This window comes from Bubalus bubalis, chromosome 16 (genome assembly GCF_019923935.1).
Source record: "Bubalus bubalis isolate 160015118507 breed Murrah chromosome 16, NDDB_SH_1, whole genome shotgun sequence".
NCBI classification, from domain to species: Eukaryota; Metazoa; Chordata; class Mammalia; order Artiodactyla; family Bovidae; genus Bubalus; species Bubalus bubalis.
Window position 1 is genome coordinate 34,141,313 of NC_059172.1, and position 23,761 is coordinate 34,165,073.

General features: G+C 42.3%; 1 protein-coding gene and 1 pseudogene across 1 annotated transcript; one reads left to right on the forward strand and one right to left on the reverse strand.

The window, feature by feature from the left end:
• Positions 1-2,175: 2,175 nt before the first annotated feature.
• LOC102410511 (putative olfactory receptor 52P1) lies at positions 2,176-3,123 on the reverse strand. The gene has a single exon (XM_006062035.4). The coding sequence runs from the start codon at positions 3,121-3,123 to the stop codon at positions 2,176-2,178; it is 948 nt and encodes a 315-aa protein (XP_006062097.4).
• Positions 3,124-16,938: 13,815 nt separating this feature from the next.
• Positions 16,939-22,430, forward strand: LOC102410180 (annotated as a pseudogene).
• Positions 22,431-23,761: the final 1,331 nt, after the last annotated feature.

Consider the following 23,761-nt stretch of genomic DNA (forward strand, 5'->3'; position numbering starts at 1 on the left):
CAAAATTGATAACAAATACCAAAAAGCAAAGATTAAAAATCTAGAGTAGAGGTTGGATTTTCAAAAATGCAATATTAAAGAACAAAACAAAACAAAACAAAGTCACAAAAATTACTATATATATATATATATATATATATATATATGAAGTTTGCAAAGTAATAGTAGGTTATAAAAATGAAAATTAAAGGAGTAATAGAGGACTTAAAAATTAAAAAAAAAAGAATGATAGTAAAAATAGTAAAAACATATCTAGGACTTTCTCTGGTGTTGTTGTGGGGTCAGTTCATTTTTGGATAGTTCCTTGATCTGGCTTATATTTCTCAAGATCTATAGGCCCCTTCCTATGTAGTCGGTACTAACTACAGGGTTTTAATCTATTGCACCTGTCATTTCCAAGGAGGTTCCCTCTGTTTTAGCTTCTTCAGTTTGCTGGTCTCTTCAGTGTCTAATTTCTGCCCTGACAGAAGGGGGCAGTGGTGGACACTTTTTTAGGCTCACTTGTTCAGTCGTGCTGTGGGGAGGGAGGGATGTTGCAAACAAATAACACTGGCATGTTCTCGCAGTGTCTTGGCCACACTGGGTTTGCCCCCACTCACGGCGTGTGTGCTTTCCCTGTCAACACTGCTTAGGCTCTAGGTTGCTCTGCTGGGAACTGTCTGAGGCCAGCCCTGGGTTGTATGCACTTCCCAGGTCTAAGCCTCTCAGGTTCAGGCACTTGGGTAGTCCTCAGAGGTGCAGACTCAGTTGGGCCTGTGTTTTGGTGCCCTTCCCAAGTCCAAGCAGCTCAGGTGATCAGGTGTTTGGTGAGTGTGGTCGCTGCAACTTATCGCCTCCCCCATCCCTGCCACTCGGTTTTCTGGGTGTACAACTGGCGCACCTTCTCAGGCGGATGTTGACCTTCCAGAATCCCAAGAAGTCTTAGTTAGCAACAAAGCCTGCTTGCAGTTTGGTAGATAATGCCCCTCTGGGGCCGCAATTGCCCGCTTCCGGCTCTGGCTGCCTGTCACCGGAAGGGGATGGTCTGCAGCCGGCTATCTCTGCTTAGTCCTTTGTTCTGTGAGCGGGCCTGGTGGTGTCTTAGGTTAGGGCTTTTCATGTGGTAGCTATCCCATAGTCTGATTTGCTAGCCCAAGTTAGTTCCTTCAGATTGCCCTCAGGGCATTCAGGCCTGGTCCTTACTCCAAGCAATGCAGCCCGTGCCTCTCTGCCCAGCCCCTGTTTGCTAGTAGTGGATGCAGACGTCTGGGCTGCTTCTCTGCTGGGGGAGTTACCACTGGGCACGTAATCTATGGGTTTTAATTATTTATTTATTTTTCCTTCCAGTTATGTTGCCCTCTGTGGTTCCAAGGCTCACCACAGACTCAGCAGTGAGAGTGTTTCCTGGTGTTTGGAAACCTCTTTTTTAAGACTCCCTTTCCAGGACAGAGCTCCGTCCCTACCTCTTTTGTCTCTCTTTTTGTCTTTTATATTTTTTCCTACCTCCTTTTGAAGACAATGGGCTGCTTTTCTAGGTGCCTGATGTCCTCTGCCGGCATTCAGAAGTTGTTTCATGGAATTTACTCAGCGTTCAATGTTCTTTTGATAAATTTGTGGGCGAGAAAGTGATTTCCCCGTCCTATTCCTCTGCCATCTTAGGACCGCCTCTGCCCTTGATTCTTATTCGTTGTTTTCCCTTTGACCCACTGCTGACTGGTCTGCCTCTGTCTTTCTGCCCCTTTGAATTCTGTGTGTTTCTCCCATCAGATTTAGTGCTTACTGAGGGAGGTATCCACGTATTCCCATCAGAGTAGGAACACCTGACTATGGATGAAGGTAATTTCTCCTTGTCAGACCTCTAGTCATATCTTTCTCACTTTATCAAGGTCTCCTGGAAGGCAGGAACCATGTCAGAACAGCAGAGTAGGATTCCCCGGGAGGCCGTCTTCTGCTTGGTAACCATGTTTCCCATTGCACAGAGGCTCCCAGGGCATTGTAACCACACCCACATCACAAGTGGGAAACACCTGATGGTTCTTCTCCCATCCCACCTGTACTGTGCTTCCTTATCAAAGGAAGGATACCTTTGAATGTGGGTTTCTGTCTCTCCGTCATGCTGGGAGCCACTGATCTCTTAGACATTGCCCAAAGGCTAAGGGAAGAATAGGATGGGGTCTCCAGGTGGGGTTGAAGACTTTATGACTGGACAATGCCCCGCTTCAGCAGTCGGAGGGCCCCATCCCGGATCTGCTTGGTCTTCATGCCGTAGATGAGGGGATTGAGCATGGGCGGTATGACAAGGTAGAGATCAGCCAAGAGAATGTGGATGTGCCGGGGCACATGCTGACCAAAGCGCTGAGTGTAGAACGAGAAGAGTCCCGGTGTATAGAACAGAAGGATGACGCCCAGGTGGGAGCCACAAGTGCCAAAGGTCTTAGCCCTTGCCTCCTTGGAGGAGAGGCCTAGCACTGCCCGGAGGATGAGTGCATAGGATATAGCAATGCAGATGGAGTCAGTACCCACCACCAATGTGGCAGCCGTGATGCCATAGATGTTGTTTGGCTGTGTGCCCCCACATGCCAGCTTCACCACAGCCATGTGCTCACAGTAGGAGTGGGCCACCACTCGGCCACAGTAGCTCAGTCTTGCCAGTAAGCAGGTGAGCGGGGTCATGAGTCCCAAGCCACGAAACACAGCAGCAGCCCCCAACTTGCCCACAGCCTCTGGGGGCAGCAATAACCCATAATGCAGGGGCCGGCAGATGGCCAAGTAGCGGTCAAAGGCCATTGCTAGCAGGAGGCCAGATTCTACAGCTGAGAAGCCATGGATGAAGAACATCTGGGTGGCACAGCCCCCAAAGGTGATCTCAGCAGTGTTTGCCCAAAAGAGTGCAAGGAGCTTGGGCACAGTGGAGGTGCAGAGCACCAGATCGATGATGGACAGCATGCATAGGAACAGGTACATGGGCTGGTGCAGCTCAGGCTCCGAGTACACCACCAGCAGCACTGCCATGTTGCTGAGTACTGCCAGGGTGTACATGGAGCAGAATGGAAATGCAATCCAAAAGTGAGAGGCCTCAAGGCCAGGAATTCCCATGAGCAGGAAGGAGGTTGGATTCTGCTGGCTGTGGTTTGTGAATTTCATGGCTAAGTCAAAGTAGGGTAGGTAGAGAAATTATTGTCTTGATCTGAACTCTAGGAAGTGCTGAGAGATGAAGCATTTGGGATGCATCCTTATGCTGTGGCTGAAACAGAAATGGCAGCAGGAAATATTTGAGTTAGATATCATGAAAAATATTCAGTATGAGATTATAGAGTGCTGGGAAATGATGCAAGGCAAGAGGTGAAGTTATCATGATCATTCAAAGGAGCCCTTTCCTCTTATTGTCTGATTTGATAATGTCTATCTTAAAGGGTGAAGGGTGAGTGGAATGGGTGCAGAACCCTCTTCATGGTGAAGATGAGTAGCTACAAACTCTTACAGCTTTCTTTCTTTTCCTGCCTGTGGATCATCTTCTGCCTATACTCTGTCTATATCCATCTACTTACTGAGTCATCTGCCTGGGTGACAATATAAGGGTAATGTCATGGTCAAATGAATCAGATGTGGTTACTTTTCAAGATGGGAAGATCAGGACTGAAGGGAAGAAAAGGGAAGGCAAGGAAATCTTGGGTGGATTTTTCCATCCATCGAGACTATGATTACTCACAGATAAGGCTCAAAAATCTGGGTTGAGGGGATTTCCCTTGAAGCCCAGTGGTTAAGACTCCATTCTTCCAGTGTAGGAGGTACAGGTTTGATCTCTGATCAGGGAACTAAGATCTCACATTCTGTGTGGCACCACCAAATTTTTTTTTTTTTTTTTTTACAAATTAAAAAAAATCTCTGTTCAGATCAGGCACAGTGAAACACATGTTGAGGGGCTGGGTCTCTTGTACACTGTTATAGCCACAACACTGCCTGAGTAATGTCAGTACTGGGATCCTGCACTTGCCTTAAGTGTCCTGTATGGATGCTGCTAGAAAACGGGTGAAATCATGCAGAATTTGTCAGTGGTAGATGTCAGGTGATTCAGCCATAATGGGTGATCTAATATAGTTACTGAGGGACAATTGCAGACAAAGTATAGTCTCTCATAAAAATCAAAATTACATGGGAAAAAAAGAGGGGATGAGAAGCGAATTTTAATCACTAGAATAATAGACTCATTCACCGTAAGCAAATAGAGAGACCAAGGTTGGTCTAATGATAGTACTGACCTCCTACACATCTCCTCCCTATCTCTGTCCACTACTCACAGTCTCTGTATCCCCTGATCTTCTCTCTCACATGTGCCTTCTCATTTCTCTCTTAGCCACTAGCCAGCCAGTAACTGAGACTCTGAGAAACAGGGGAGATTAAATTTAAAAATTCAAGAAGGAGAGACACTAGATGGAGAGGAGATAAGGATGAAAAGAAGAGAAGACTGAGAATAAGAATCAGAAATGGACAAAAGAGAGAGTAGAAAAGAGGGGAGAGAGACAAAGCTACCTGTCATGCCCTCATTTCTAAGATAACAGGATGTGACTATGTTCTGGTTGCTAGTTGGGACAGAGAGTGTGAAACTGATTGGATCCTCTGGAGGTAGCCCATATGTATCCCTGACCTTAAATGGCAATATTCCTTGTAATCTCTTGCATCAGCTGTCCAAACCCAGAGACAAAATGGCAAGAAGAAAAAGGGTGACGTCTTCCAGTGTGATCTGGGGGAAGGAACCCTGGACCAGGATGCCTGATTTTCCATACCTGTGCCAACTGTGGCTGTTACTGTGATAATGAATGAATCACACTGTCTCCTTCTGCCTCCTCCTCCTTTCCTCCATGTATTCCCTACTTTCTCTTCTGTGCTATCTTCTTTCCCAAGTTTTCACCATCCATCTTGGACCCAAGCAGATCTAGAAGGGATTTAATTTGGGTGGTGGCTGAAGGGTCAGGGACAGAGAAATATCTGGGTGGGGGCATTTCATGAAATGGTATATGTAAAACCGTCCCATGCTATGAATGGGAATACTGTGTGTTTGGCTGAGTGTGTGATTGTGTGTGTCTGTATATGTTGTGCAAAGCACATGTGCAAGGCTGTATTCAGAAGACATAGGTCCATATAGCTAGGTAAGACTTTGTTTTTGGAGTGTGCTTGCTTCAGTGCCTTTTCTTTGGTGTGGAGGCAATTGAGAGTTGAAAAATCCAGGTTTAAGTGGAGCAATCTTGTTTTCTTTCCTTTCCATGTTTTCCTTCCCCCACTCAGTCTTTTAAAAATTGAATCAAATTTCCTCAGTTCCTAAGCAGCCACTGTAAAGTGTGCCACTTTTACTGTTTACTAAGACGGGGGGCTGACTGTGACTCAGACCATGAACTCCTTATTGCCAAATTCAGACTTAAATTGAAGAAAGTGGAGAAAACCACTAGACCATTCAGGTATGACCTAAATAAAGTCCCTTATGACTATACAGTGGAAGTGAGAAATAGATTTAAGGGACTAGATATGATAGCCAGAGTGCCTGATGAACTATGGACAGAGGTTCGTGACATTGTACAGGAGATAGGAGTCAAGACCATCCCCAAGAAAAAGAAATGCAAAAAGCAAAATGGCTGTCTGAGGAGGCCTTACAAATAGCTGTGAAAAGAAGGGAAGTGAAAAGCAAAGGAGAAAAGGAAAGATATACCCATATAAATGCAGAGCTCCAAATAATAGCAAGGAGAGATAAGAAAGCCTTCCTCAGTGATCAATGCAAAGAAATAGAGGGAAAAAATAGAATGGGAAAGACTAGAGATCTCTTCAAGAAAATTAGAGATACCAAGGGAACATTTCATGCAAAGATGGGCTCAATAAAGGACAGAAATGGTATGGACCTAACAGAAGCAGAAGATATTAAGAAGAGGTGGTGTACACAGAACTGTACAAAAAAGATTTTCACGACCCAGATAATCACGATGGTGTGATCACTCACCTAGAGCCAGATATCCTGGAATGTGAAGTCAGGTGGGCCTTAGAAAGCATCACTATGAACAAAGCTAGTGGAGGTGATGGAATTCCAGTGGAGCTATTTCAAATCCTGAAAGATGATGTTGTGAAAGTGCTGCGCTCAATATGCCAGCAAAATTGGAAAACTCAGCAGTGGCCACAGGACTGGAAAAGGCCCATTTTCATTCCAATCCCAAAGAAAGGCAATGCCAAAGAATGCTCAAACTACCACACAATTGCACTCATCTCACACGCTAGTAAAGTGATGCTTAAAATTCTGTAAGCCAGGCTTCAGCAATACGTGAACTGTGAACTTCCTGATGTTCAAGCTGAGTTTAGAAAAGGCAGAGGAACCAGAGATCAAATTGCCAACATCTTCTGGATCATTGAAAAAGCAAGAGAGTTCCAGAAAAATATATATTTCTGCTTTTTTGAGTATGCCAAAGGCTTTGACTGTGTGGATCACAATAAATCGTGGAAAATTCTGAAAGAGATGGGAATACCAGACCACCTGACCTGCCTCTTGAGAAACCTATATGCAGATCAAAAGCAACAGTTAGAACTGGACATGGAGCAACAGACTAGTTCCAAATAGGAAAAGGAGTACATCAAGGCTATATATTGTCACCCTGCTTATTTAACTTATATGCAGAGTACATCATGAGAAACACTGGGCTGGAGGAAGCACAAGCTGGAATGAAAATTGCCGGGAGAAATATCAATAACCTCAGATATGCAGATGACACCACCCTTATGGCAGAAAGTGAAGAAGAAATAAAGAGCCTCTTGATGAAAGTTAAAGAGGAGAGTGAAAAAGTTGGCATAAAGCTCAACATTCAGAAAAGCGAAGATCATGGCATCTGGTCCCATCACTTCATGGCAAATAGATGGGGAAACAGTGGAAACAGTGGCTGACTTTATTTTTGGGGGCTCCAAAGTCACTTCAGGTGGTGATTGCAGCCATGAAATAAAAGACGCTTACTCCTTGGAAGAAAAGTTATGACCAACCTAGATAGCATATTAAAAAGCAGAGACATTACTTTGTCAACAAATGTCAGTCTAGTCAAGGCTATGGTTTTTTGAGTAGTCATGTATGGATGTGAGAGTTGGAGTATAAAGAAAGCTGAGCACTGAAGAATTGATGCTTTTGAACTGTGGTGTTGGATAAGACTGTTGAGAGTCTCTTGGACTGCAAGGAGATCCAACCAGTCCATCCTAAAGGAGATGAGTCCTGGGTGTTCATTGGAAGGACTGATGCTGAAGCTGAAACTCCAATACTCTGGCCACCTGATGTGAAGAGCTGACTCGTTTGTAAAGACCCTGATGCTGGGAAAGATTGAGTGCAGGAGGAGAAGGGGACAACAGAAGATGAGATGATTGGATGGCATCACCGACTCAGTGGACATGGGTTTGGGTGGACTCCGGGAGTTGGTGATGGACAGGGAGGCCTAGCATGCTGCAGTTCATGGGCTTGCAAAGAGTCGGACACGACTGAGTGACTGAACTGAACTGAAAGCAGCAAGAGCTCATCTGAATGCTGATGATGGTAACCCACTTTCTGCCTTGCATCATTTCCTAAATTCCTGCAATCTTCCCCTCTTGGTTTTCATGGGATCTAACTCAAATATTAATGAGAAGACCAGAAAGTGAGGATCCAAAAGCCCTTACCTTCACCTTGACCTCTTTCCTGGAATCTGAGCATTTATTTTGCTTAACAAAAAATATTCCAACTTCATTTTTCCTACTATGTAAATGGGTACTCAACAACAACAAAATGCCCCTAACCTCTCTTTATTCCTAATTATCTTCGTATTTGGGGTGAGAAAGCCTTTACTTAAAAATATACAAGAATAGAAGCTAAAGTTTCAGGAACAAGGCTGTCTTACAAGGAAAAGAGCAAGTTCTCTGTCACTAGAGGTGCTCATAAGCACCTGGAAGTTCCCTGCCAAGCTGTGTGATCTCAGTCGTCACCTAACCTCTCTCCACCTGCTTTCTTATCTGTGACCCAAAGGGGATGATTCCTATGTCAGGGACTACTAGGAGGAATCATTATGGGAGACACATATCTGAAGAGCAATAAGACCACGTGGCACAGAATGATGATCAAAAGGTGTGATGATTCCTAAGCCTTTTTGTATGAAGTGGAGAATACCTCAGGAGAAAATTATCTTAGTAGCTGTCTGGTCTTTGATTTGCTGAGTACTGTGCCTATTGTAGGAATGAACACACAGGCTTACCGGGTCTGGGGTAGGGAGTGGCAGTGGAGCCTCAGGTCCTGCAGGGCTTGGAGTGTGGGGAGCAAAAGAGCTGGAGTATTTATCTTGTTATTAGGGCCTTAGCTGAGAGTGAAAAATTCCCTGGGGATGAAGGCACTAAAAAGACCTCTGGGATGCTGCAAAGAGTCAGAAAATTGAAGTTAGGAAATGTAGACTTTGATGGAGTAGGAGGGAAGGATAGGACACCAAAGAAGATCTACCCTGCAAGTTCAGTGTGGGTAGGAGAGGATTAGGTGGAGAGACCCCTGAGCACAAGTAATCCTAAGGGTTTTTGGCACAGGAATGCATTTAAGGATATATATATCCTTAAATGCATTCCTGTGCCAAATATATATATATATATATATATATATATGTATATATATATATGTATATATATATATATAATATATATATATATATATATATATATATAAAACTAATATTGTTTTCCCTCCTGGTCCCTTCCATCTGTTCCAAATCCAATTTGTTTATCAGTGGTTTTTTTTTTTTTTTTTTTTTTTTTTGCAGGGGTTGGGGGTAGGGTGGTGGAGCAAGCTACTCCTCTGAATGTCATTTCTTTATAAAATGAGGAGGCAATGAATAGTAAATGAGATGATATATTCAGGGCATAGAACATTTTGCTTGGTTTATGCTAAACTCTCAATAAAAAGTAAGAGTTTTTATTATTTTATCCAATTCAGTGATCACTTTTTGAGAATCTATTATATGCAAAGAACTATGCAAGATATTAGGGCACAGAGTTGAAAGACTATGCCCCTGTACTCAAGGAGGTCTCACCCTGGTTTGGAGAATGGGTAAGACATACAAAAGTTAATTAATTCAATAAGATATGTATAGACATAAAAAAAGACACAGAGGCTATTCAGCAGGGAATTAGGGTCAAGGATTTCGGGTTTAGAAGTACAAGGTGGGCTTGGAGAAAGGGGCACATGAGGGAGAGAAGACAGCATGTGTAAAACATGGCAGATAAGGTATAATGAGCATTTCCTAGAAACCACTGAAGCCTAAATCAAAGTTTTTATTTTTATGAATCGTCTCTGATCCTCAGAGCCACAATGAGTGTCCACACAATATCTTATCAAATGCTGCTTGTGTGATACTGACTACTTTAAATCTCTTTGGTGTTACCTTGTTGTTGTTCAGTTGCTCAGTTGTGTCCAACTCTTTGCAACTCCATGGACTGCAGCACTCCAGGCGTCCCTGTCCTCCGCTGTCTCACGGAGTTTGCTCAAACTCATAGCCATTGAGTCGGTGATGCCATCCAACCATCTCATCCTCTGTCATCCTCTTCTCTTCCTGCCTTCAATCTTTCCCAGCATCAGGTCTTTTCCAATGTGTCAGCTCTTCACATCAGCTGGTCAAAGTGTTGGAGCTTCAGCATCAATATTCAGCATCAGTCCCTCCAATGAATATTCAGGATTGATTTCCTTTAGGGTTGATTGGTTTGATCACCTTGCAGTCCAAGGGACTCTCAAGAGTCTTCTCCAACACCACAGTTCAAAAGCATCAATTCTTCGGTGCTCAACCTTCTTTATGGTTCAGCACTCACATCCATACATGACTACTGGAAAAACCATAGCTTTGACTAGACAGACCTTTGTTGGCAAAGTAATGTCTCTGCTTTTTAATAAGTTTGTCATAGCTTTTCTTCCAAGGAGTAAGCGTCTTTTAATTTTATCGCTACAGTCACCATCCACAATGATTTTGGAGCCCCCCAAAATAAAGTCTCCCACTCTTTCCATTGTTTACCCATCTATTTGCCATGACATGATGCCACGATCTTAGTTTTTTGAATGTTGACTTTTAAGCCAGCTTTTTACTCTCTTATTTCACCATCATCAAGAGGTTCTTTAGTTCCTCTTTGCTTTCTGCCATAATGGTGGTGTCATCTGCATATCTGAGGTTATTGATATTTCTCCTGGCAGTCCTAATTCCAGTTTGTGCTTCATCCAGCCTTGTATTTCACATAATGTACTCTGCATATGAGTTAAATAAGCAGGGTGAGAATGTACAGCCTTGACGTACTCCTTTCCCAATTTGGAACCAGTCCATTGTTCCATGTCTGGTTCTCACTGTTGCTTCTTGACCTGCATATAGATTTCTCAGGAGGCAGGTGAGGTGGTCTGGTATTCCCATCTCTTTAAGAATTTTCCACAGTTTGTTGTGATCCACACAGTCAAAGACCTTTAGCCTAGTCAATGAAGCAGAAGTAGGTGTTTTTCTGGAATTCTCTTGCTTTTTCTATGATCCAGGAGATGTTGACAATTTGATATCCGGTTCCTCTGCCTTTTCTAAATCCAGCTTGAACATCTGGAAGTTCTTGCTTCACATATTGTTGAAGCCTAGCTTGGTGAATTTTGAGCATTATTTTTCTAGCATGTGAAATGAGTGCACTTGTGTGGTAATTTGAACATTCTTTGTCATTGCCTTTCTTTGGGATTGGAATGAAAACTGACATTTCCAGTCCTATGGCCATTGCTCAGTTTCCCAAAATTGTTGGTGTATTGAGTGCAGCTCATTAACAGCATCATCTTTTAGGATTTGAAATAGCTCAGCTGGAATTTCATCACTTCTACTAGTTTTGTTTTTAGTGATGCTTCCTAAGGCCCACTTGACTTTGCACTCCAAGATATCTGGCTCTAGGTGAGTGATCCATCATCATGGTTATCTGGGTCATTAAGACCTTTTTTGTATAATCCTTTTGTTTATTCTTGCCACTTCTTCTTAATATCTTCTGCTTCTGTTAGGTCCATACCATTTCTCTCCTTTATTGAAGCCATCTTTGCATGAAATGTTCCCTTGGTATCTCTAATTTTCTTGAAGAGATCTCTGGTCTTTCTCATTCTATTGTTTTTCTCTATTTCTTTGCCTTGATCACTGAGGAAGGCTTTCTTATCTCTCTTTGTTATTCTTTGGAACTCTTTGGCATTCAGATGGATATATCTTCCTTTTCTTCTTTGCCTTTCACTTCCCTTCTTTTCTCAGCTATTTGCAAGACCTCCTCAGACAAACATTTTGCTTTTTGCATTTCTTTTTTCTTGGGGATGGCTATGATCACTGCCCCATGTACACTATTATGAACCTCCTCCATAGTTCTTCAGGCACTCTGTCTATCAGATCTAATCTCTTGAATCTATTTGTCACTTCCACTGTATAATCATAAGGGATTTCATTTAGGTCATACCTGAATGGCCTAGTGTTACCTTAGATAAATAACTGCTTCTTAGCCTCTATAAATATAGGGAGAGTTGTCATATTACATATAAGATGTTTAACACAGTGCCTGGGTCATAATAAGTTCTTAATAGATGATTGTTGCTATTTCTACATTATTCTTTTTCAGTCATCTTCCCATACAGTGGGTTTTGTGAAGTCAAATACCATGGTGAATCCATCTTTTTCTCTGATAGTGCTTAAAATGAGATTGTGTGATTTTAGGTTTGGGGAGGAAGCTGTTGAATGAGCATCTTGTCCAGTGGTATTCCAATCAAATGTAGGCCAGGCAGACATGAAACTTATTTTAGACAACCAGGAAGTCAACAAATGTATGTTCTTTATTTAGTATGTATCTGACCTTGTCTTGGAGATACAAAGAACTAAAAAGAATCCAGCTTTAAGTAGCTTTAAATGCAGATAGTGGAGGGATGAAGTAGTGGGAGATGGCATGGCCCAGATGACAGAGAGAAAGGTGGTGTAGGCTTTGTTCTCAGTGTATAGATTCCCATAGATTCTCATAGGAGCCTCATACTTCGAGAATTAAGTTTCTGAGATACTGAGTTTTGGCTATTCTCTCATTTAGTTCTTCCAGAGACACATTTGATTCTAATAAAGAGAAAAAATGGCAATAGCAGATTCATAAGCTGACTCTTAGATTTTATTCCAGTATCACAGTGCTCAAAGCTAAGCTTAGGATCTCCCTTATCTTGATGTGCCTCAGGGATAGGCACGGCCACTCACTGTTAACCTGGGATATCGTTGGGCAGACCTTTATTCAACTAAGGATATTTGTTGTACAGAACATCGTTGAGCACCTACTATGTGTCAGCACTTTTCTAAGTACTAGGAATATAGTAGTGAACAAAGAAGACAAAATCCTTTTCTCTTGGAACTTCTAGGTTAGTAAGAGAGACTTTATTTAGTTTTTGCTTTGCTTTTTAATCTAATTTTTAATTAAAATTTTATTGGTGTATAGTCGCTTTGCAATGTTGTATTAGTTGTGTTAGTTTCTGTTGTACAGCAAAGTGAATCAGCTATGCATAATGCCTCTTTTTTGGATTTCCTTCTCATTTAGCTCACCATTTCTGAGAAAGAAAAGTCAACCCACTCCAGTATTTTTGACTGGAGAATTTCACAGACAGAGGAGCCTGGCAGACTACAGTCCATGGGATTGCAAAGAGTTGGACATGACTGAGCGACTAACACTAGGTCACCAGAGAGCATTAGGTAGAGCTCCCTGAGCTATACAGTAGGTTCTCAGCTGTGTATTTTATATACAGTATCAACAGAGTATATATGTCAATCCCAACCTCCTAGTTTATCACCTCCACCCCTTACTCCCTTGGTGTCCATATGTTTGTTCTTTACGTCTGTGGAGAGACTTTTTTTTTTTATTTTTTAAAATTTTATTTAACTTTACAATATTGTATTGGTTTTGCCATATATCAAAATGAATCTGCCACAGGTATACATGTGTTCCTCATCCTGAACCCTCCTCCCTCCTCCCTCCCTATACCATCCCTCTGGGTCGTCTCAGTGCACCAGCCCCAAGCATCCAGTACTGTGCATCGAACCTGGCCTGGTGACTCGTTTCATATATGATATTATACATATTTCAATGCCATTCTCCCAAATCATCCCACCCTTTCCCTCTCCCACAGAGTCCAAAAAACTGTTCTATACATCAATGTCTCTTTTGCTGTCTCATATACAGGGTTATTGTTACCATCTTTCTAAATTCCATATATATGCATTAGTATACTGTATTGGTGTTTTTCTTTCTGGCTTTCTTCACTCTGTATAATAGGCTCCAGTTTCATCCACCTCATTAGAACTGATTCAAATGTATTCTTTTTAATGGCTGAGTAATATTCCATTGTGTATATGTATCACAGCTTTCTTATCCATTCATCTGCTGATGGACATCTAGGTTGCTTCCATGTCCTGGCTTTTAGAAACAGTGCTGCGATGAACATTGGCGTACACGTGTCTCTTTCAATTCTGGTTTCCTCAGTGTGTATGCCCAGCAGTGGGATTGCTGGATCATGACTTTTTATTTTATTTTTTTTTAAATAATACATGACGCAAATAGGTACTGATAAATGTTAAGAAGAAAATAATAGGATAAGAAGATAGAAAATGACAGGGAGCACAATTTTGGATAGATTGGTCATGGTTGGCCTTTCTGCAGAGGTGACATTTAAGTAGAGATCTGGATGAGACATGTGAACATCTGTATGAAGGACAGTGCACCAGGCAGAGGGACCAGCAGATGGACAGGTCTTGAGGTCTGAAATGTGATTGGTGAATCTGAGGGACAGAATCAGGACAGTTGCTGGAGTGAAGTGATTAAGAGGAGAAGGTAGGAATTGGGAAGGGTAGCCAGGGACCAGATAATAGGGGGTAAGCCATGATGAAAACTGAAATGAGGTGGAAAGATATTGGATGACTTTGAAAAGGATTCTGTTATGCTGTGACTTAAGTTTTAAAAATTCTACCCTGAGTTCTAAATATAGGGGGACAAAGAGAGAAGCTAATTTGAAAGTTATTGTTATATTCAAAGAGTGAAATGATGGTTTGAGTCAGAGGATTAATTGTAGCGGCAATGAAAAGTGATTATGTTTGGAATATGCTTTGAAGATGAAGCAGGTAGTATTTTTTAATGGATGGATTGGATGTAGGGTTATGAGAATATGATGAACTTGAGGTTGGAGACTTCCAGCCTGAGGAATTGGGTGAATTAGAAGGGTTTTAGTGCAATGGGAAATACTGAGATTAAAGCAGGTTTATAAGGGTAGAGGAAGAAAGGAACCGAATTAGAGTTCAGTTTTGGATGTGTGAGCTTGGAAATATATGTTTATATTAGATATTCAGGCATAGGTATCAGGTGAAGTGAAAGTCACTCATTCATGTCCGACTCTTTGTGACCCCATGGACTGTAGTCCATGGAATTATCTAGGCCGAATATTGGAGTGGGTAGCCTTTGCCTTTTCCAGATATCAGGTTAACAAGTTATATTTACCAATCTGAAGTTCAGGAAAGATATCTGAGTTGAAGATTGACATTTGGGATTCATCACAGAATAGTTAGAGCCATGAGAAATGAGTAAATCACCTAAAGAATGAGTACAGCTAGAGAAGAGACTCCACCATAAGAGGCTAGAAGAGATGAACTAGACACTAAAGGATACTCAGAAGAAGACATAATAAGAGGGAGAAAACTTTCAGAGAGTGTTATTTAGGAAACCAGGAAGTAGGGCGTATTTGATGTCACCAGAGAATTGCATAAGATGGTGTTTAAGAATTATTGATAGTTAACAACACTGTGTTATAGACTTGACATCTGCTAAGAAGACAGATCTTAAGTGGTATCTTGATGGTAAAAAGAAAAAGAAAAAGAAAAAAAGAAAATGGTAATAGATATACTCAACTTGATTGTGGTAACTATCTCACAATGTAGATGTACACCAAAACATCAAGCTGTAGACCTTAAATATATACAATTTTAAGTTATTAATTATACTTCAATTAAAAATGTAAAGATTGATTATTGATGCTTCAATAAACTGCACTGAAGAAACTAGATATCCACATACAAAATAAATATATTCTCTTATACCATATACAAAAGTTAACTCAAATGGCCCAAAGACCTAAACAGAAGATCTGAAATTATAAAATTCAGAAGAAAAGATAGATGAAATGCTTCATGACATGGGGTGTCATAGCCAAGAAATCATTGCAAAATCTAAAGTGCAGGCACCAAAAGAAAAACAGATAAATAAATTGAACACCATGAAAATAAAAATCTTTTTTTCATCAAAGGACACTATTAAGAGAATGAAAAGGTAACTTATAGTATGGGAAAGCATTTGAAAATCATTTGCTGCTAAGAGATTAATATCTAGAAAACATAAAGGACTACAACAGCAAAACAAAAATAATGCAATTCACAATGGACAAAAGATTTGAATCTAAATGGCCAATAAGCACAAGACACTCAACCTCACTAATCATTAGGGAAAAGCAAATCATAACACAATGGGCTACCATTTCATATCTGTATGATGACTATTATAAAAAAACAGATAATAACAAGTGTCAGTGGAAGTGCTAAAATTGGAACCCTGCCATCGTTGGTGGGACTACAAAATGGTACAGCCATTGTGGAAAATGGCATGGCAGTTCCTCTAAAAAGTAAACATAGAATTACCATTATCTTTTTCTAACTCAACCTGGGTATCTTCTATACTGCTCCCAACATCAGCATGTGAACCTTAAGTCTGGATCATGGAAGCCTCCAGATAGACTTTGTCTCCTCAGACTAACTTAGACTCTACTGACACAGGCTCTGTGTAGAAGGTCTGCCTCACCCCAGTGTGTTCTGAAGACTCCAGGAGAGAGAGGTGAGTCCTTTTCCTTTAGGGACAAACATTAGGACATCTGAGCAGGATCCTGATGTCTTTGTGGGAAGAGAGGGGTGGCCTGCAGGATATAGTAGGAGATGTCGGGATGACTCAGTAGGAGATGTTGGGATGGTTCATAGAATGAGTTCAGGTTTAAAGACAGAGCTTGCCATTTGGAAAACAAGCTTCCCCTCTAGGACCATGGCAGAACAGCAGACGCTGAGAACAGTCACAGTAGGATAGTGTCCCCTTTAGTGTTGTTATTAGTGGTTAATTAAGCAATAATAATGACATTGATAGTTATTCTCCAGTGATCACAATGGATCTTCCCTAAATCATGAGAGGTAGGCAGGACGGGGATGAAGGTCTCCACATGATAGATAAGGAGACAATCCAAGGAGCAGAAAGGTTAATAGCCTCATCAAAGCCATAGACTGGGACTCAAACCTAATTTCTCACTCATAACCTTAGCTCACAGTTCTGTCCACAACACAGCATAAAATCAAAACTCCAGATTAAGTCAAACACAAAATGAATAGCAAACCTTGACCCAGTTGTGGCTGATTCTTACTTAAATAAGTCACACTCAGAAAGCACACATGTCAGGCATCCATTTGCATATTCAGGGGAAGCTGTGTCCTTGGCAGGCCCTGCAGGAAGGAGGGTGAGGGTGGAGAGAGGCACAGTGGTCACTGAGACCAGAGGATGCTCTGCCTCCAGGGAAACATGCCTGATGTAATAGGATGTGAGGGGATCCCAGGGAGGGACCCCAGAGGACTGGAGATAGGAACAGAATGTCCCCAGAGTCACTCCAGAGAAGACACCAGGTTCATCTTGGGTCCCCTTTGGCTGTTCCTCAGGGACAGGGCCTGTTATTTCCTTTTTCTTTTGGAAGTAGAATAATTGATCATGAAGATTAGTCAGACCTCTTTATAACCCTCTTTCCCACCCTTCCCTCACTAACAGGAAAATGGTACCATTTGTCCTGAAGCTTCCAAAAGAATGAACCAAGCCTCATGCTGAGGGGTGAGAACACATGACCTGTGGTGGATGGTGGGCATGAGGACACAGGGCACGGTAAGGGAGCTGCACAACCAGGATGAGAGGCATGCATACCTGGGAGGGGGACTTCTGCTGGGATCAGCTGGCTCCTGGAGGGCTGGGGCAGAGGCCTGGGGACACAGATATAAGAAAGAGGCCAAGTGAGTTGGAGCTGGCAGAATGACCAGAATGACTGGTATAACAGCAGATACCTGACTATATAGTAATCACTAGAGGGATGACACAAAGTTTGAGTAAAGAGCCAATAGAAGAGTGCTTCATGTTTGAGGAGAACAGGTTAGGTCAGGGACATGAGCCTAGGGACCACAGGGAAGATCCATCTCTCATGGACTCTCATACCCAGATAGAAAATATACCTTCTCTGTGGCATGACCTCATCTCCTGACTTGAGATCATGACTTCTCATCTTCTGTCATTCTCGTCCCTGTATATCTGTCCTTGTCTTAAGAGGAGAACTTCTCTCACCGCCCCCCCCCCCCCCCCCAATACTTGGTCTTCTACAAGCCTCAGGTCCTGTCATTATTATTAGAAGAAACCCTCTGCTGCCTCCAAGGCCTGTGCCCTGTGTTGTATGTTAGGGACCACCTCATGCAGATCTTATCTATGTAACCCAGACCAGGTTAGTACCTCCCTCCTGTGAGTGCTACTTGCTATCCTCCTGCCTCAGTCTGGCCCCGCCTCAGTCACAGCTGCTGAAATAGTCTAGAGAAAAAAGGAGAAATCAAAAATAAGGAGATGGAAGGGACAGATCAGTTATACTTCTTTATTAAAGGTTCAGCATCAATGAGCGCTATATATTCAGTGTGGTCCTGTAGATTGAATCTTGGCATTAAGGTTAGAAGATGTGAAATTGATCCTTCATTTGCCCCTTATTTCCTCCAGGATGATCACTTGGGGACTTTGCTTACCAAATACATCATCCTGAGATGCTCTCAGATTAAAAAGGTAGCCTACCTAACAGTTTACTACACTGACTGAATGCTCTTTAGATATGGAGCCACATACAATTTTGGGGGAGACATTGAAATAAATGACACAGGCTTTCTTTAGTCATTTGGTCACCTTTTGGCTGTGGAGGCAAGAAACAAGACAATGACAGGTAAGGTCTTGACATAACATGCCTGCCAGGTGTGTGGAAGGGTGGTAGGAAAGAGAAGAAACCAGATAAGCAGAGTTGGATTGTGAATGACATTAGAGGTATATTTTTGTTGAATCTGGAAAGGGGGAAGATGGTGTATTATTTGGCATTTTCAACAAGACTAGTCAAGCAGTAAGACTGAGGTTGTGTGGGCAAAGAAACTGGAGGGCCTGTGATGGAGCTCCTAGGAAGTGGGCCCTCAAGGAGGAAGAGAGACATGTTTTGAACTGGAGAAGCACATTCACTTAGGATAAGGGTGACACCATGGAGAAGAGGATGTTCTTTCATTCATTCAAGAATTATTAGCACGTTTCTCTACCATGGATATACTAGCAGTAAATGTAAAAACACAGCCCCAGTGTCATGGGGCTTCCCATGCTCTTGGTCCCAATGCTGTCTTAGAGAAAATGTAGATATACATTAGATGTGGAGACGTTTCTAATTAAAAACAAACAAACAACAACAACAATAAAAACGCTTCTTATTCTGACCTAAACTGATGGAAGGTTTTAGAGAATTTCCATTTGTGGAGGCACTTAAGAGATAGCCAGTGAGCCTCACTTTGCCTCAGTTATATTATCCAGCAGCAGAAAGGAGGAAGATTCTCCAGGAATGGAGTCCTTCATGCATTTATTTAAAAAACACCTACTGAGCACCAAACAGGTTCAATAGAGTTCATGGATACAGAAATGAAGAAAGCACAGTCCTTTTACTAATATCACTCACAGTCCAGTGAATGGACAAATGGGTGCATTAGCAACACATATCACATTCTCCCCGTGTTATTTAATTCAGCCCATTAATAAGTCTTTCTTCAAAACACTGAGAAAATCTACCTGGAGGAGTCTGCAAAGGCTTCATCAAGAAGGTGCCAGGATCTTGGTCAGGTGTGGAAATAGGCAGGGGAAAGTATTCAAGATAAATAGTCCTAGCTGCAAGCATGATTGTTTCAGGTGGTGGCAGATTCTCCAGTGTGGCTGAACCTAGGATGAATATATAAAGTAATGGTAAGAAGTGAGGTTAATAATATAGGCAAGACCAAGTTTGTATCCATGTTGAGTAGTTTTAAATTTTTCTTGTAGTCATGAGATCTCCAGTGGTTTTCAGGAGGTCTGTCACACCATGGTAGATAGACAGATTGGTAGTGGAAAACTATAGGGAGAGCTTTCTAGTGGCACAAGCAATTGATGATGTGACTTCAGGAAGACAAAAAGGGCAGAAAGAGGAGACAAGCAGCATGAAAGAATTCAGGGGAAGGGTCCTGGGGCACGTTATTGAGAAAGATCTGACAGAAGCTGTATGACTGAAGCATAATGGAGAAGGGAGATGTAGAAAGGGATGAGGCTGAAAAATGAGCAGGGACTAGACCCTGCAGGAACCTGTAAACCAGGGTGAGGAATGTGGATTCCATTGTTAATATAGTGATCTTAGTAATTCCAAGAAGGTCTTAGGCAAGTTCAGTTCAGTTCAGTCACTCAGTCGTGTCTGACTCTGCGACCCCATGAATCACAGCACGCCAGGCCTCCCTGTCCATTACCAACTCCCGGAGTTCACTCAGACTCACTTCCATCAAGTCAGTGATGCCATCCAGCCATCTCATCCTCTGTCGTCCCCTTCTCCTCCTGCCCCCAATCCCTCCCAGCATCAGAGTCTTTTTCAATGAGTCAACTCTTCGCATGAGGTGGCCAAAGTACTGGAGTTTCAGCTTCAGCATCATTCCCTGCAAAGAAATCCCAGGGCTGATCTCCTTCAGAATGGACTGGTTGGATCTCCTTGCAGTCCAAGGGACCCTCAAGAGTCTTCTCCAACACCATAGTTCAAAAGCATCAATTCTTTGGCGCTCAGCCTTCTTCACAGTCCAACTCTCACATCCATACATGACCACAGGAAAAACCATAGCCTTGACTAGATGGACCTTTGTTGGCAAAGTAATGTCTCTGCTTTTCAATATGCTATCTAGGTTGGTCATAACTTTCCTTCCAAGGAGTAAGTGTCTTTTAACTTCATGGCTGCAATCACCATCTGCAGTGATTTTGGAGCCCCCCAAAATAAAGTCTGACACTGTTTCCACTGTTTTCCCATCTATTTCCCATGGAGTGATGGGACCGGATGCCATGATCTTAGTTTTCTGAATGTTAAGCTTTAAGCCAACTTTTTCACTCTCCTCTTTCACTTTCATCAAGAGGCTTTTTAGTTCCTCTTCACTTTCTGCCATAAGGGTGGTGTCATTTGCATATCTGAGGTTATTGATATTTCTCCCAGCAATCTTGATTCCAGCTTGTGTTTCTTCCAGTCCAGCATTTCACATGATGTACTCTGCATATAAGTTAAATAAGCAGGGTGACAATATACAGCCTTGACGTACTCCTTTTCCTATTTGGAACCAGTCTGTTGTTCCATGTCCAGTTCTAACTGTTGCTTCCTGACCTGCATACATGTTTCTCAAGAGGTAGATCAGGTGGTCTGGTATTCCCATCTTTTTCAGAATTTTCCACAGTTGATTGTGATCCACACAGTCAAAGGCTTTGGCATAGTCAATAAAGCAGAAATAGATGTTTTCCTGGAACTCTCTTGCTTTTTCCATGATCCAGAGGATGTTGGCAATTTGATCTCTGGTTCCTCTGCCTTTTCTAAAACCAGCTTGAACATCAGGAAGTTCACAGTTCAAGTATTGCTGAAGCCTGGCTTGGGGAATTTTGAGCATTACTTTACTAGCATGTGAGATGAGTGCAATTGTGCGGTAGTTTGAGCATTCTTTGGCATTGCCTTTCTTTGGGAGTGGAATGAAAACGGACCTTTTCCAGTCCTGTGGCCACTGCTGAGTTTTCCAAATTTGCTGGCATATTGACGTTCTCTAAGAACCTTTCTTAGAGAAAATATTTAGAACTTGGAGGGGAGTGAATTATCATAGGAAATGAATAATCAGGCTTAATTGTTTGTTATGATTCAAGCTTTACATTTCAGAAGAGAAACACCCCTTTGTAATTAGGAGTATAGGTTGAGTTGGGAGGCAAAGGAAGACAGTGAATGTTTCTGGGTAAGTTTTGAATCAAATGGGTATCTGTGTCCTTCATAGCACTGTACTTGACTACGCAAAGACCACAAAAACTCTTCATCCACTGAATTCCTTTATGAAGGATGACTTACTAGCTCTATTGTTATTTAATGTCCTGACCACTCAATAGTTTTATGAGCATCTTAAAGGCAGAGGTGAAATATAATGTTCCACAATTCATATTAGGATTATTTTCTAATTTCTTTTAAGGTCCAGAAGATCAAGGGCTAAGCCTTCCATGTAAATGATCAGAGTTTGAACCTGAACACTGTAATCCTGCTGACACTGTGCACTGTCCAGAAGGGCCCTGTGGAAGGGAATTTCTGTTGAGAGAGAAATTTCTGTTTGCCCTGTCAGCCTCCAGTATCACCTCAACTCATCAAGCAGTCTTTCTGTTGGTGGGGATCCCAGGCCTGTAGCACCTACATGTCTGGATCTCTGTTCCTTTCTGCTCAGCCTATACACTGGCCCTGCTTGGCAACTGCACCCTCTTCTTCATCATTCAGGCTGATGCAGGCCTGCATGAGCCCATGTACCTCTTCCTGGCCATGTTGGCAGCCATTGATTCAGGTCTCTCCTATTCAACTGTACCCAAAATGCTGGCCATCTTCTGGTTCAGGGATTGAGAGATAAACTTCTATGCCTGTCTGATCCAGATGTTCTTTCTCCACTCCTTCTCCATCAGGGAGTCGGCAGTGCTGCTGGCCATGGCCTTTGACAGCTATGTGGCCATCTGCAAGCCACTGTACTACAGCACCGTCCTCACTGGGCCACTTATCACCAAGACCGGCTTGGCTGCTGTGACTCGGGCTGTGACACTAATGACTCCTCTTCCCCTTTCTGCTCAGATGCTTCCACTACTGCCGAGGTCCAGTGATTGCCCACTGCTACTGTGAGCACATGGCTGTGGTAAGGCTGGCCTGTGGGGACACTCGCTTCAACAACATCTATGGCATTGCTGTGGCCATGTTTATAGGGGCATTCAATCTGCTTTTTGTTATCCTGTATTTTATCTTCATCCTCTGGGCAGTTCTATAGTTTGCCTCTCAGGAGGCTCGCTACAAAGCCTTTGGGACATGTGTGTCCCACATAGGTGCCGTTTTAACCTTCAACACACCTCCCGTCATCTTCTCAGTCATGCACCAGATAGCTCACCAGACTGCTCCACACGTGCACATCCTTCTTGCCAATTTCTATCTGCTCTTCCCACCCATGGTGAATCCCATCATCTATGGAGTCAAGAGCAAGCAGATTCATGAAGGAGTCTTGGGACTGTTCCTGAGAAAGGGTGTATAAATGATGTCTGGATCAGACAGGCATAGAAGTTGAGGGGTAGGCGGAGATAGAGTGGGACTGGTGGAATGCTGAAGTGGGGCTGAGGGAATGATAGGTGGTAGGGGGCTGCCAGAGTCTCCATGCTCAGTTCTTTCTTGCGTGTATGCTAAGTCACTTCAGTCATGTCCGACTCTTTGTGACGCTATGGACTATAGCCTACCAGGTTCCTCTGACCACGGGATTCTGCAGGTAAGAATACTAGAGTGGGTTGCCATTCCCTTCTCCAGGGGATCTTCTCAACCCAGGGATCAAACTCCTCTCTTATGTCTCCTGCCTTGGCACCACTAGCACCACCTGGGAAGCCCTTAGTCCTTTCCTGGTACACTGAAAAAGCTAACTGGTATCCTGCAACTCAGAGTCACCAGTCTGATCTGTGCTCAAGGTTCTGTGTAGTCTGATAACCTCTTGACTCAAATCGCTGACTTTGTTGTCTCCTCAGAAAGCCCATTCTTCTATCAGAGGCAAAGGTTAGACCCACTCTTCTGTTGGCAACATCACTAAGAACACAAAGATGCCTTTGCATTTATTTATGAAGTGGATTTGGTAAATTATCCAGTCAAGATCTGGGTAAGGACCAACATTTCATCTGAGGCAGGAATGTCCCTTTAGTCTGACAATTTGTGCCCCATCTTTGCCTAAATATTACCAGTTTTGAGAGCTCATGATCTTCCAGGGCTATAGGCTCCAATATAGACAGCTTTACATGTTAAGATTTATTTCTTCAAATAAGTTGGCTTATTGTTTGACTTCTTTTGGCCTCTACGTCCCCATGAACAATCACTCCCATTAAATACTTTCAGTAAGACAAGTCTTTCTGCCATTTGTCTATGTATCATGCAACTCTTTATTTGCACACAGATGTATTTTATGTTTTTACAAAGAATGTGAATTCCTCTTTTATTTACTAGTTCATTCACAAAATATTATTGAGTGCTAAATCTATGCTAGGGGCTGTACATGGATTGTTATGGTAGGGATGCTAGACTTATGTCTACGTCCTGAGACAAAGAAGGAAATATCAAGTGCAATATGATATGTTCTATGAACTCCCCATCACAAGGCCCAGTATCAAGTAATAAATAGGTAAGCAAAGCAGATGGGAAATGTAAATGTTTTTTCAAAGTGCTTCATAAAAATGTTTTATTAAGGTGACTTATGTGTAATGAAGAAAACCCTAAAGACCATTTTAAACACATTTAATCTGGGGTCATTTCTCATGTTTCCATAGAAAATGGGGATATTGACCTATGCTTTCTTTTTTCCCTCTCTTTTCCTCTATCCAATACAAATTT

Bases quoted from the DNA above. Each gene is read 5' to 3' on its own strand.
- LOC102410511 (XM_006062035.4), bottom strand. From the start codon at position 3,123: ATGAAATTCACAAACCACAGCCAGCAGAATCCAACCTCCTTCCTGCTC.